Consider the following 13,562-nt stretch of genomic DNA (forward strand, 5'->3'; position numbering starts at 1 on the left):
GATTTTTTTACTCTGGGTGTGGGCACCATATCTTCTGGCTTCGCGCACACAAAACATGTTTGGGGTGATTTATTTTATTTTTGGTTTCATCTGCTACAAAACAAAAAAAACTAAACACTATGCATTACTAGTCTACTGAAACTAAACATAAATAGTCTTTATCAAGTTGATAATTTTGCATGTAAGTTTTTTTTCTGTAAGTTAGAGGGCGATGTCGGCTACATGTACTAAAGGCGTGGGAGACGCAAGTGAAAGTAAAACTTAAACGAATCATTTTTATCTTGCGTTGTAAGAACGTATGAGTAAGCAGCTTGTCTTAGTCTAATTCACTTTTAGTAGCCTATCTTAAATACTTTCGAGTTTTCATGTACTCTTATGTAGACTTACGGAGACCAAATGAAGATCAAGATGAGGGCTCTCTGTTTGTTTCTGTCGTTGATCTGCGCTATCAGGACCGAAGGTAATTGACATGTGATAGTACGGCGATAGTGTTTTATAGGAACAATATGTCATATAACATTTAAACAAATTTTTCACGATTTTCTGGAATTAATCTGTGTATGTCGTCACACTATTAACCTACGAATTTAGCTAGCTAACTAGTTTGATGTTATTTAAATGATATTTCAACCATAACGTTACTATTCAGCATATTCAATATTTCAATCTGTCACAGTGACAAGAGAAAAATAAAGTTTAGAGGTTTACAAACTGCACCATACAAGCTTGCAAGCTGTCCTTTTTTGTCGCAAATTTGACAGTCTTGCAAGCTGAAAAGACGGTGTCTTCGGAAAACAGATTGACTGACAAAACAGCCGGTAACGTGCGAATCAGATTGGTGCTTCTGACAGGCGCGCCTTTGATGCGCCTTTGATGCACATTTGAAAGGCAGCAAAACGGGAAGGACGGTGCCCGGATAAAAACGGTATCTTGGTAAAGGCAGACTGACTGTGCGGGGTGACACTGGGGTGGCGAATCAGATTTTAGTATTAATATCTATGCTACGTACCGACACACTTTTTGGACAAGCTATGTTGAAGGAGTGATACAAGATATGTGCTCCCAAATAGGACACATGGACATGTTGGAAAAAAGCATGCTTTAGAAAAGTGCAAAATAAGTAGACTGCCTCTGACTTTAAAATGAAATTTTCCCAATACATTTTACAGTGCACTAGCCTACTCTAAGATTATGAATTATTTGAGAGGTTTCAATCTTAATCAATCTGCCCAGTGGTGGGCACATGTTTGCCGTACAGTAGACTGTAAGATCTGTGCGGATACATGAATTTAATTTCCTGTCTTTTGAGGCTTTCAGAAAATGCAAACATTTCACTTAAAACTTATTTTTCTAGATTAATTTCATTTGTGATTTTGTTAGTCGCGTAATTTTTATACAAAATGTCCGTCTCCTTCCCGACAACAGGTGCACACAACCATTTCGGCTAACACGGACATTCAAAACGTCTTTATCAAGTTGATAATTTTGCGTGCAAGTATTTTTCTGTAAGTTAGAGGGCGATGTCGGCTACAAGGCGTGGTAGACGCAAGTGAAAGTAAAACTTAAACGAATTATTTTTTATCTTGCGTTGTAAGAACGTATGAGTAAGCAGCTTGTCTTAGTCTAATTCACTTTTAGTAGCCTAGCTTAATTACTTTCGAGTTTTCATGAACTTATGTAGATTTATGTAGACCTAATGATGAAGATCAAGATGAGAGCTCTCTGTTTGTTTCTGTCGTTGATCTGCGCTATCAGGACCGAAGGTAATTGCCATGTGATAGTACGACGATAGTGTTTTATAGGAACAATATGTCATATAACATTTAAACGAATTTTTCCTGATTTTCTGGAATTAATCATCTGTGTATGTCGACACACTATTAACCTATTTAAAAACGTTTCGAGTGCTACATCATTATTTCCGAAATAATTTAGTTTCATTTTTCATTAAGTTCCTGTTTATTTATTCCTCAATTAACATAACAAATGTATTTCTACGTGACTCGATTTATATTCTACACTATGTTTAGTTTCATAACGTGCTCATGAAATGAAACGGAGGTTTTTGCACGTATTCTGACGGAGTGATCTGTTTTGGTCTCAGGTTTGTCAGTGCGAGGTCCTGCGATGCCACTACATGTCCAGCTGGGGGCGTCTGTGACGTTGCCCTGCTCTGTGGATACCGCAATACCTCTGCGTGAGCTGCAGGTGCAGTGGATGAGGGAAGATTCTGGAAGCCTGGTGCATCTGTTCCTGGAAGGAGTGAGTCGGCCAGAATCACAGAGCCCAGCGTACAGCGGCAGGGCCGAGTTTTTCACTGAAGAAATCTCCAAAGGAAACTTCTCTCTGCTGCTTAGGAATGTAACCACCAAAGACAAAGGAATGTACAAGTGTGTAGTTCACACTGCACGCGAGTCTAGTGAAGCAAAGGTGAAATTAGATACTGGTAAGTACCCCTTTTTCAAATACAATACAGCTCTGTTTTTTGTTTTTATATGCATTCGGTCTGATATTTTGAGAAGCTCTTTAGAATAATAATACATTGATATTTTCTGACACTTTTATCCAAAGCAACTTGCAGTTGGCTAAGCAGAGGACATTGTCCTTGGAGCAATGCGGGGTTAGGGCCTTGCTCAAGTGCCCAACAGCTGCATGCATCTTATTGTGGCTACACAGGGACTTGAACCACCGACCTTCCAGGGCCCAGTCACGTACCATAGCCACTAGGCTACAGGCTACCTATTTTAATATCACATTCAACAAACTGAATTTGCCATTTTGCTGAAAAATAACTGTAAAATGAACAGGACGTGTTAGCTTACTTGTACCAAGGAGCAATGAAAGGAGTAACATGTGGGACACACTGTTAAAAATGAAATGCAAATGAAAAAGTTACTCATGTTTTTCAGAGTGGCTGGTGGTGACTGGTGCAGATGTGCCTGTATTTGCATATGCTGGTGAAGATGTGATTCTGAACTGCTCAGTGGACACCCATGTTCCTCTCAGAGAGTTAGAAGTAGTGTGGATGAAGACAAATGAAGAAATCCAGGTGCTGCTGTTTATGGAGGGGCGGTACAGACCGGAGTCACAGCCTGAGAGATTCAGAGGGCATGCTGAGTTCTTCAGTGAGGAGATTCCCAAAGGCAACTTCTCAATGAAACTGAGGGATGTAAAAACTGAAGACAGAGGGGAATTCATGTGCATAGTCCATACAGACAGAGAATCAGTCAATGCAACGGCTTGGCTACAAGAACAGGGTAAGTATGAAGTAGCATGATCACATACTGTATGCAATCATCTGAAAATAAATGGTTGGGTCTCTTACACAGAAATTCACTCCAAAATGTAAATGAACTAGAAAAGGGTAAAGCACAGAGCATATTGTGTTTTAATAGTGAAATACCGATGTTTTAATAATGATATATTTATGCTTTGAAAATGCTTTGCATTTTATCATCCAGTATATTTTGTCATAACATTATGTCTAACATTACAGTCTAACAGACCGTACAGTGTACCTAGAATATAAAATCTAATAGAATGGTGAATACGATCAAATCTTCAAGTTATAAAAGCATATGCTTCTGCCTGAAATCTGTTCTAACGTCATTGTTGTGTTTTTTTGCTCCTTCATGATTCAGTCCTGGTTAAAGGGCTCTTCAGCATGCATGGTGGCTTTCTTAGCTTAAAGTCTGTCCTTCATTTTTCCGTTTTGGAGGATTTGGCAACACCTGTGGTGACTGGTGGTCACTACAGGTCGTTTTCACAAATACCAGAGTTCCATTCGATACAAAGCACATCGAGTGCTTCTGTTTCTTAGAAGATAATCCAGCGGTAGCATATTTTGGAGAACGCCTCTTCGAGACAGCCAATGATGTCATCTGACACAATAATATTCATCAACATATCAAACCTATTTTTTAAAGATATTGGGTGCCTCCACAGTCATCTTGCAAGTGCCTGTGTCTGCGACATATTTGAATATTTTGTGGGATTGTTACACCAAACAGCAAATAGTGTAGCAGAGTGTGAGAACACATTCGATTGATATTGCTACAAGAGTGACAGTGAGAAAAGGTATGAAATGTGGCAGTTATTAATACAAAAACATTTTGGATTGACATTTTATAACTCCCCCTCAAGAGAACTTCAAAAGAAATCCAGGCCTCGGGGGTAATGAAAATCTTTGGAATGCCTCCCTTACACCAATCTGGCTCATGTTATTTAGATCTAGTGAGTGCTACCTGGTCTCATGTGCAGTGTGCAATTAATTCAGATCACTGTCCTCATATACGTGCACCTTACAGTTCAATGTTATTGGGAAAATTTCAGAGCTAGCCTGAAGAAGCTATGGTATCCTTGTAGCTTTAGGGTTCTCTTCTTAGGGCTTGTTATCAATGTGATCTGTACAGATTCAGAATTTGTATTTTGGTTCTTGATTGGTGTAGTTAACTGGGCCAGGTCTGGTACTGTTGCTCATATTAATCAGCTAAATTCACTTCTGGTTCTGTTACAATGTAAGTCACTCTGGACAAGAAAATCTGCTAAATGACTGAACTCTTCTGTATCTAAAGACCTATTGATTACCAATTATGAATTATTGAATGCTTAATAACATTATTATTTTTTAACAGTGTTCGACCACAGGGGGAATGGGGATAGAGATGGGTGTGGGCCTCAGATTCACTGAAATCTCTGTCACAGGTTTTTCCACCTTACATTGGTGTGTCCTGGGTTTAACCATGGCTGCTGCAGTTTTTGCAGTTTCAAGCTGCATTCCTGCTGTTTGCTGGATAAAAAAAGCACTAAAAAAAAAAGAAAAAAAGAAAGGTAGGTGTTTACATGTTTTCTCCTATTTCAATTTATTTAACACTTTGCTTCACACCAGTGTTCAGTTATGTGGTGTTGCTTTAACAGCAATAATGACTCAGGCAGGTCAGTAGCTAGCTAGCTAACAGTAGCTCACGTTTTTAAAGGTGCACAAAGTAATTTTATCTCTTATCTGTTTAATCGTCATTTTTTGTGTACTAGAATTCAATTTACATCTCATTTTTCAAGGCAATTGTTTTCTTAAACAAAGTAAACTTTATGTGTTTGGTTAGATTGAATTTTTTAAAAATATTGATCACCTAATTTAAAATCTTATCTTGCTGCATTGATCATCAATATAGTGCTGGTATTTGAAATACAATTTAGTTGGAATGAATGAATGAATGAATGTTTCTTTATTTCGAACATTAACATAAAAACATTTTGAAAATAATAATAAGTACAATACACAGTACATTAAAAACATCTTAAAACAAAAAGGAGAAAAAAAAAACATAATAATGTACAATATTAATCATAATTACAATGAAAATAATAGTATTTGTTCGAAAAGGAGTAGGAATGAAGCCTCTGCTTATCTGGTCCTACCCCTATTTACTTCAAAAATAAACTTAAATCAGGTCTCTGTCAACATTCTATTTAATTCCTTTTCATATTTCCTTATTTTCCTTTTAACCTGAGCCATAATGTACCTTATTGCCATGTGCCTTCTAAACCTTCTCTTAAACAATACAATAGTTCTACTTTGTTTTATTTCATCATTCAAACTGTTCCACAGAGTCACTCCACCAAATGAAATGCACATGCTCTTCAAATCTGTGCGAACACAGCGTTTCTCAAAATTATTTTTCCCTCTTAAATTATACCCACATTCTTTGTCCTTAAATAACTTTTGAATGTTACAGGGGAGTAAATGATTCTTTGTTTTATACAACATTTGTGCAGTTTGAACTTGACCAGATCCATAAACTTGAGACACTTGGAATTCAGAAATAATATATTAGTATGTTCCCTGTACCCAACATGGTGTACAATTCTTAATGCTCTTTTTTGGAGTATACATAACGGTTGTAAAGTTGTTTTATAGGCATTCCCCCAAATCTCCACACAGTAAGTCAAATACGGCAGTACAAGTGAACAATATAAAATATACAACACCCTTTGTTCCAGTATATGTTTGGCTTTCCCCAACAGAGCAATGCTCCTTGATAGTTTGGATCTTGTATATTTTACCTGTGGCTTCCAAGAAACTTTACAGTCTAGTATTACCCCTAGAAATTTTATTTCGTATACCCTCTCAATATCAACCTGGTCCACAACCAGTTGCACTCTTGTGTCTATTTTACGATTACCAAAAATCATTAATTTGGTTTTATTCAAATTCAATGATAATCTATTTACATCAAACCATGTTTTTAATTTATTCATTTCTATTTTAACCATCGCTAAGAGCTGTTCTAAATTATCTCCAGAACAAAGGATGTTGGTATCATCTGCAAATACAACCAATTTAAATAATTTTGATACTTTATATATATCATTTATATATAAAATAAACAATATTGGACCAAGTACTGACCCTTGCGGGACTCCACATATAATGTCTAAGCAAGATGATTTGTGATCTCCCAACTGTTGCCTGTTGCTGATATAGCTTTTTAACTTAAGCCATACCTTTCCATTTTACTAAGCAATATATCATGATTAATTGTATGAAACGCTTTCTTTAAATCTATAAATATTCCTACAGCATACTTTTCCTTATCTACACAATTAGTTATTTCCTCTGTTAGCTCCATTAATGCCATAGCTGTTGACCTGTTGGCTCTAAAACCACATTGGCTATCTGATAATAAGTTATATTCCTCGATAAAGTTGTCTAATCTATTAATGAAACATTTTTCTAAGATTTTAGAGAATTGAGATAGTAGGGACACGGGTCTATAATTAGTAAATTGATGCTTATCACCTGTTTTATATACAGGGATCACCTTTGCAGTTTTCATTTTACCTGGAAATATACCCTTTTGAAATGACAAGTTAAAGATGTGACTTAATGGTTTTGCAACACCCTCAACCACTTCCTTTACCACGGTCATATCAAACCCATTCCAGTCAGCTGAAGTTTTTTTCTTGCAGGTGTTGATAATATCAACAATTTCTTAAGAATATGGAGTGTGAATTTATATCTATACCATCTCCCGCTGCCCCCCCTTCTCTTGACCGATCAGGGATTCCGTCTGCCAATCTTGGTCCCACGTTTACAAAAAAATCATTGAACTCATTAACCACCACATTCATGTTGTTTATCGTATTATTATTATCAATAAAATAATCAGGGTAATTATTATTTGCAGTTCCTTTTCTAATAATATTATTTAATACGTTCCATATCCCTTTACTATTATTTTTATTTTTCTCTAATAATTTATTATAATATTCCTTCTTGCAACTCCTCATTATATTTGTAAACTTATTTTTATATGTTTTATACTTTATTTCAGCTTCATTGGTTCTATTTTTTATGAATTTCCTATAAAATAAATTTTTTTGCTGGCATTCTGTATCCCCTTTGTAATCCAGGGTAATTCAATGTGTCTATGCTTCCTGTTGCATTGCTGTAATGGACATTTTTTGTCGTATAGTGTTTGGAATCTTTCAAGAAATGTATCATATGCTCTGTCTACATCACACTCATCATACACCTCTTCCCAGGCCTGTGCCAGTAGGTCTGTTCTGAATGCACTGAGGGATTCAACAGTTCTCACTCTCTTGTATTTAATTATATTATTTTCTTTCGCATTCCAATGATCACACTCATACATCACGAAAACTGGCAAGTGATCACTGATGTCATTCAGAAGTATACCACTCACTATGTTGTTGTCCATATAATTAGTGTAGATATTGTCAATCAGAGTGGCACTGTAAGATGTAAGATGGTTGGCTTAGTGATAGTTGGAAAGAGACTCATAGTAAACATTGCGTCGATAAACTCATCAGTCCTTTTATGCTTGTTAGGATTAAGGAGATCAATGTTATAATCCCCACACATAAAATGTACCTTCTGATCTATTTTGGCAAACATTCCCTCCATAATCTCTGTAAATATTTCAATGTTAGACCCTGGAGTTCTGTATACACAGCTGACATTTACATTTCTTTTTGTACCCATGCAAATTTCTATAGTAATACATTCCATTACGTCATTAATAATAGTTGACATACTTTGTATTATCTTGTACCTTAGGTTCCTGTCTATGTACAAAGCCACTCCCCCTCCCCCTCTGTTCACCCTGTTCCTATAATTCAGTTCATATCCATGCAACTCCATGTTCTCCAATCCCTTCTCAGGGTTGAGCCATGTCTCAGAAACAGCTATAATATTGAATGCTTTTTTAAACCGCTTTATATACTCTTCAATTTTTCCGAAGTTGGCATATAGGCTTCTACTATTAAAATGAATGATTGATAATCCTTGATCTAATTTAATGCTCTTATTGAACTTCTCTTCTGTATAGTAACCACAATTATTACTTATATTTTGAAAGAAATTGCTCTTAGGGTCAATGTCATGTTCAAATAAATTCATAATATATATATTTCTTTACCTATACAAGAAAAATGATGGAAACCATACTAATCAGTGGTCTCTGTCAAACTTGTCCAGTTGGTCAATGCTACTGATGCATTGCCCATAGGAATTCTCTGCTGCACCAATAGGTTTAATGAAGACTTTACAGCTGATAGTCCAAGTGGACTGAATTTTACCTTGTTTTCTAAGAGCCCTTGCTCTTCTGGCTATGTCAGCATTTATTTTGGTGAGATGTTCATTTAAGTAGACATTTGAGCCCTTTAAATTTCTACCCTGTTTCAGCAGATTTACTTTATGTTTTCTGTTTGCAAATCGAACAATTATAGAAGGTATTGCTTGCCTGTCGTTCTGCTTCCCAGTTGGCAGTGTGTGGCATGCTTCAATACTGTCAATGTCAATATCAATGTTTTTTCCACGGAGGAATGTTGCTACCTGTTCCTCAGTTGTCCCTTCATGTTCAGAACTTCTCTCCGATGCAGGGCCTTTCACCTCCTGGAGAAAGCTCCTTGGTTTGACCTTCAAACCTGAGATGATCACATAATTCATCCTGGAATATTGCTCCAAACTATCCAATCTATTTTCCAGGAAAACAATTTTCTTCTCTTGTTCCATGCTTCGCTTTTTTAGCTGCTTCACCTCACCCATCAGCTCTGTTAAGATGGCCTGTTGCTTCATCATGATCTCCACATTAGAAGACATCATTTCAACTGATGCCTTTAGCTCCTCCATGTCCTTTTGAAGTGTTTTCAAAGCCATAGTGCTGGCTGGGGCCTGGGCCTGGCCTGGTGATGACTTCACAAAGCCTCAGCAGATCTAGGTTAAAAACGAACCACACTGCCTCGGCCCGCTACTTAGGTGTTGGTGAAGCCTGGGCCTGTCCTGGATGGAAGCTAGTAGCCTGGGCTTGGATGGTGGCTGGTAGCCTGGCTTGGATGGTAGCTGGTAGCCTGGGCCTGGATGGTGGCTGGTAGCCTGGGCCTAGATGGTGGCTGGTAGCCAGGGCCTGGATGGTAGCTTGTAGGCAGGGCCTGGATGGTTGGTAGCCTGGGCCTGGTTGGTAGCTGGTAGCCTGGCCTGGATGGTGGCTTGTAGCCTGGGCCTGGATGGTAGCTTGTAGCCTGGGCCTGGATGGTAGCTGGTAGCCTGGGCCTGGATGGTGGCTGATAGCCTTAACTCAATCCGATTTCAGTCCCAAAAACACTTATAATTGCAAAAATGTACGTTGTATGTTGTAAGAATAACACTTTGAAACCACTGGTGCGAATTAATCGAAAAAATACTAAGGATTGTTTAGATTATTGACAGATTGTTTCCTTCAGAGTGTAGAGCAGGGGTCTCCAACCCTGGTCCTGGAGGGCTACTGGGTCTGCTGTTTTTTCTTGTTACCCTGCACTTAACTGCTCTAATTGATTAATTAACTCACCTCACCTGGTTACCTGGGTCTCAAAGGGTGCTGATTTTAAGGTGAAAACAAAAACCAGCAGACCCAGTAGCCCTCCAGGACCAGGGTTGGAGACCCCTGGTGTAGAGAGACAAGCAGAGCTCCTCAGTGCTCAGTGCCTCTCTCGTGGATATGACCCACAATGCTTTGCTAGCCCACAATGCAATGCAGTCAACTGTCACCTTCCTTCCTGTTGGTAAGCAGAATGCAGGTCACTGGTAAGCAGGAAAACATCATTTAACCTCCTAAGACCAGCACTCTTTTTTGGTATGCATTTTTAATTTCTCCTTGCTATTTGGGCTTATTGGGACCTGATAAGTATAAAAACTAAGCATTATCTTTTGACATGATGTAGTTTTTGAGAAAAATGATGTCCACATATGTGGACTCTCGGTCTTAAGAATTAAGTATTATGGTTGTACAGCCCAAAATGTGGAGTCCACGCATGTGTACGCCAGGTCTTAGGAGGTTAAGATAAGAATCATTAGAACATCATTTTGTTGATCATGAGCACACTAAGTTCATGCAAAAAGCCATTAGTTTGTTGTTAGCAAACCTGATAAATGTATTTTGTCTAATAGACAGACAGAGCCAGGGAGCTGCACAGCATCAGAACAGGAGCCTAGGTTGGATAAATTGATGTGCTTTTGGAGCATTTTGTAGTAGTTGAATTACATTACATTATACGCTCTTGTCCAGAGCAATGTACAGTTGATTAGACTAAGCAGGAGACAATCCTCCCCTGGAGCAATGCAGGGTTAAGAGCCTTGCTCGAGGGCCCAAGGGCTGTGCGGATCTTATTGTGGCTACACCGGGATTAGAACCACCGACCTTGTGAGATTTTATTCTCGGTTAGTGTCTTCAAGGCACATTTCAAATGTCCAGAACAAAAACTGGTTCCCTTTATAAAAAAAATTAAACTGCCAAAAAATTAGGAACACCGAAAAGGCAGCGGGAAAATACATAGAAAAGAATCGGCATCCACGCCACAGCGCTCGTCCGTCTTTGTCTGAGGCGGGGGCGCTCAGAAATGTTAGCTGGATTACAGTAGGAGAGATACACTCCCGTGTCTCGGATGTAAGTTTCGGTCGCGGGGTTTCCTCCCGGAATTCCTCCACGTTTCTCCTAGTGGTGGTTCGTTTGTCTTTTGGCTGCAATGGCTTAAGTCCGCACTGGCTGCGTGTCTCTCTGCTTCCGTCGTCAGCCCCGCTCTGCTCCGCAGCCCCGCTTTTTGAAGGGCGCAGCTCCCTCCCTCTCACTCGGTTCAGCTGTGCCTGTTTAATTAGACATTGTTAGTTCTTACATTCCGCAATTTCCAAATATTCATTTTCCAAAAGATTTAATTTTTCAGAGACATTTGTATTTAATTTTAAAAAGTAACATATTACTGTTAGCAATTGACTACTTTTTACATAAAAACTTGATCAAGGCTGTCTGAGATCAGAAGCAAGGAGCCAACCAAAGTCTGCAGAAGAACTGTGGAAAGTTCTCCAACATGCTTGGAACAACCTCCCTGCTGATTGTCTTAAAGAACTGCAGGATAGCGTTGAGAAGTGATGCAGTTTTAACACTGAAGCATGGTCACAAAAAATATTGATTTGATTCAGTTTTGAATGTAAAATAATGTAAATAATGTATAGTACGTTTATTTAGGACCTTTCATTGAATTATTTTTGAAATAATCTTATCTGTACAGAATGTTATACAGGTGCCAAAGACTTTTGCACGGTACTTTATATATATATTTCCTTCTTCGGGGTTAACGACAGAGGAGGAGGAAGATGATGAAGAAGAGGAAGAAGATGAGGAGCTAATAGGTAAGCACCTGGTATTTTCAAAAGTCAAATACAATGGCCAAATGAAAAAAATTGTCCTATTTTATGATTCACAACATTTAAAAACTACTTTATTGACATAAAGGCAAAAAAAATCCATCAAATATGTAACTTACTCTTTTCACCTCGCCTCATCTTCTCATCTTCGCAATGATTACATACGTCATATTTTTTGACAATATGGGGGGAGGAATACAATAGCCCACTGTGAAAATAGCTTTAGGCCAACTTAGTGGCAATCTATGGTTTCTTTATATGAGCATATGAAATATGTCATATTTCAGACATATTATCAGTGGAATTTTTCTGGCAATGACCTTTGAGACCATTTGCGTTGTTTAATTTTATTTATTATCATTTCAAGTTAGTCAAAGACCCGCCATTCCCGCCCTGCATGGAAATGTAGGCATGGCAACCACAGAAACATCTGGAAGAAGAGACTGTTGCGAGTGGGGTGATGCGTGGTTTGCATAACACGCAAATCCTCCAAAACCAAGGAAATTGTAGAATGTCACTTTAATCCAAGTATCTGTCTCTGCAGACTGGAGTAGCGGGTATATTGACAGCATGGGGCGTTCCAGCAGCAAAAGGGGCGTTTCGACAGCATGTTTCCATTGGTCGATAATTAAAACAGGCGTGTCGAAAGCATGTTTCCATTGGTCGATAATTCGGTCAGTTACACATATGTTATCCAATCCAAAGCATCCTCCTGATAGTAGGCGTCTCACACTTGTTGTATATCGATTCAAAGCCATAGCGCAAACAGAGTTCAGAAAACCTTGGCTCCTCAAAATTATTTTTCCTGTGCATATCGAAAGCTGTGCGATCGCTACATTTGTGCTGAATAAATTCCATTTGAACCATCAAACTACATTTAAAAAATAAGTGCAGTTCTTGTATGTTCCGGCCGACTAATAAAATGACTGACAAACGGCGACCGAGCCTGCCGTAGGTCTCATTTTCTGTGGTTTAATCACAGGAGATGTAGTATCAAAGGATCGCTTGCTGGTAGACTCCGCTGTTGTTGATAGGCGAGGTTTATGCTCGTGCAAGTTTCTGAATGAACCGCCCCGCCCCCCCCCCATATAATAATAAACATGATATGACATCGGGGGGGGCATGCCCTCCCAAATTTTTGTTGTGCCCCCTAAAAACTTTGTCCATTGACCTAAAATAATCAATTGCTTTGATTGTGTGGTTGCAAGGATACATGCACACACACACACACACACACATATATGCAAAGGAGGGGAAAAAGCCTGGGAACTGTATGGCACACACAGTGCCCTCAATAAAAAGGTGCCCCCCCCCCCCCCCCCTAAATTTCTGTCTGACCCCCCAATCACATGACATGATAAATGATAAACATGTGTGGTGGCCTGATCAAGGATCAGTACACCACTGAAGAGGGGCGGGCTGTGCGACGGCGTCAGGAGCTGGGGAAAGTAATTCGCGGGGAATATTTCCTCACGTACTGGGAGGAGAGACCCACCCCCGGGAGACCGGCTGCCACCCCAAGACCCCGCCGCCGAGGACCCCGGGGGCCCCACCCGGTTTGGGCAGCCCCGTCCGCAGAGAGTGACAGCGAGGAGGCCCCGATCCCCGCCGGGAGAAGACCCACATCCCAACCCCCTACCGGGACCACTGATACTGCCCCGGAGGGATCGACCCCACAGCAACCCCTGGGGGCCGAACACAGCAGCACAGGGGAATTTTCGGGGTTCCCACGAGAGACCCCGGGGGCGCCAACAGAGTTCGGCTCCGCCCAGCTGCAAGACCCCCTCCTCGCCCAGGCCTGGAAAACTGCAGCCTCTATCGAGGGCGTTCCCCAAGGCGGGGTGAGTAGGCTGACCATACCCTA

The 13,562-nt window shown here is 39.6% G+C and overlaps 1 protein-coding gene across 1 annotated transcript; it reads left to right on the forward strand.

Moving 5' to 3' along the window:
• The first annotated feature begins 219 nt into the window (after positions 1 to 219).
• Positions 220 to 12,319, forward strand: LOC133141652 (CD276 antigen homolog). The gene is made up of 6 exons (XM_061262242.1): positions 220 to 460; positions 2,105 to 2,446; positions 2,910 to 3,257; positions 4,705 to 4,830; positions 11,636 to 11,683; positions 12,066 to 12,319. The coding sequence occupies exons 1-6, from the start codon at positions 397 to 399 to the stop codon at positions 12,173 to 12,175; spliced, it is 1,038 nt and encodes a 345-aa protein (XP_061118226.1). The 5' UTR covers positions 220 to 396; the 3' UTR covers positions 12,176 to 12,319.
• Positions 12,320 to 13,562: the final 1,243 nt, after the last annotated feature.

Source organism: Conger conger, chromosome 12 (assembly GCF_963514075.1).
Source record: "Conger conger chromosome 12, fConCon1.1, whole genome shotgun sequence".
Taxonomy (NCBI): domain Eukaryota; kingdom Metazoa; phylum Chordata; class Actinopteri; order Anguilliformes; family Congridae; genus Conger; species Conger conger.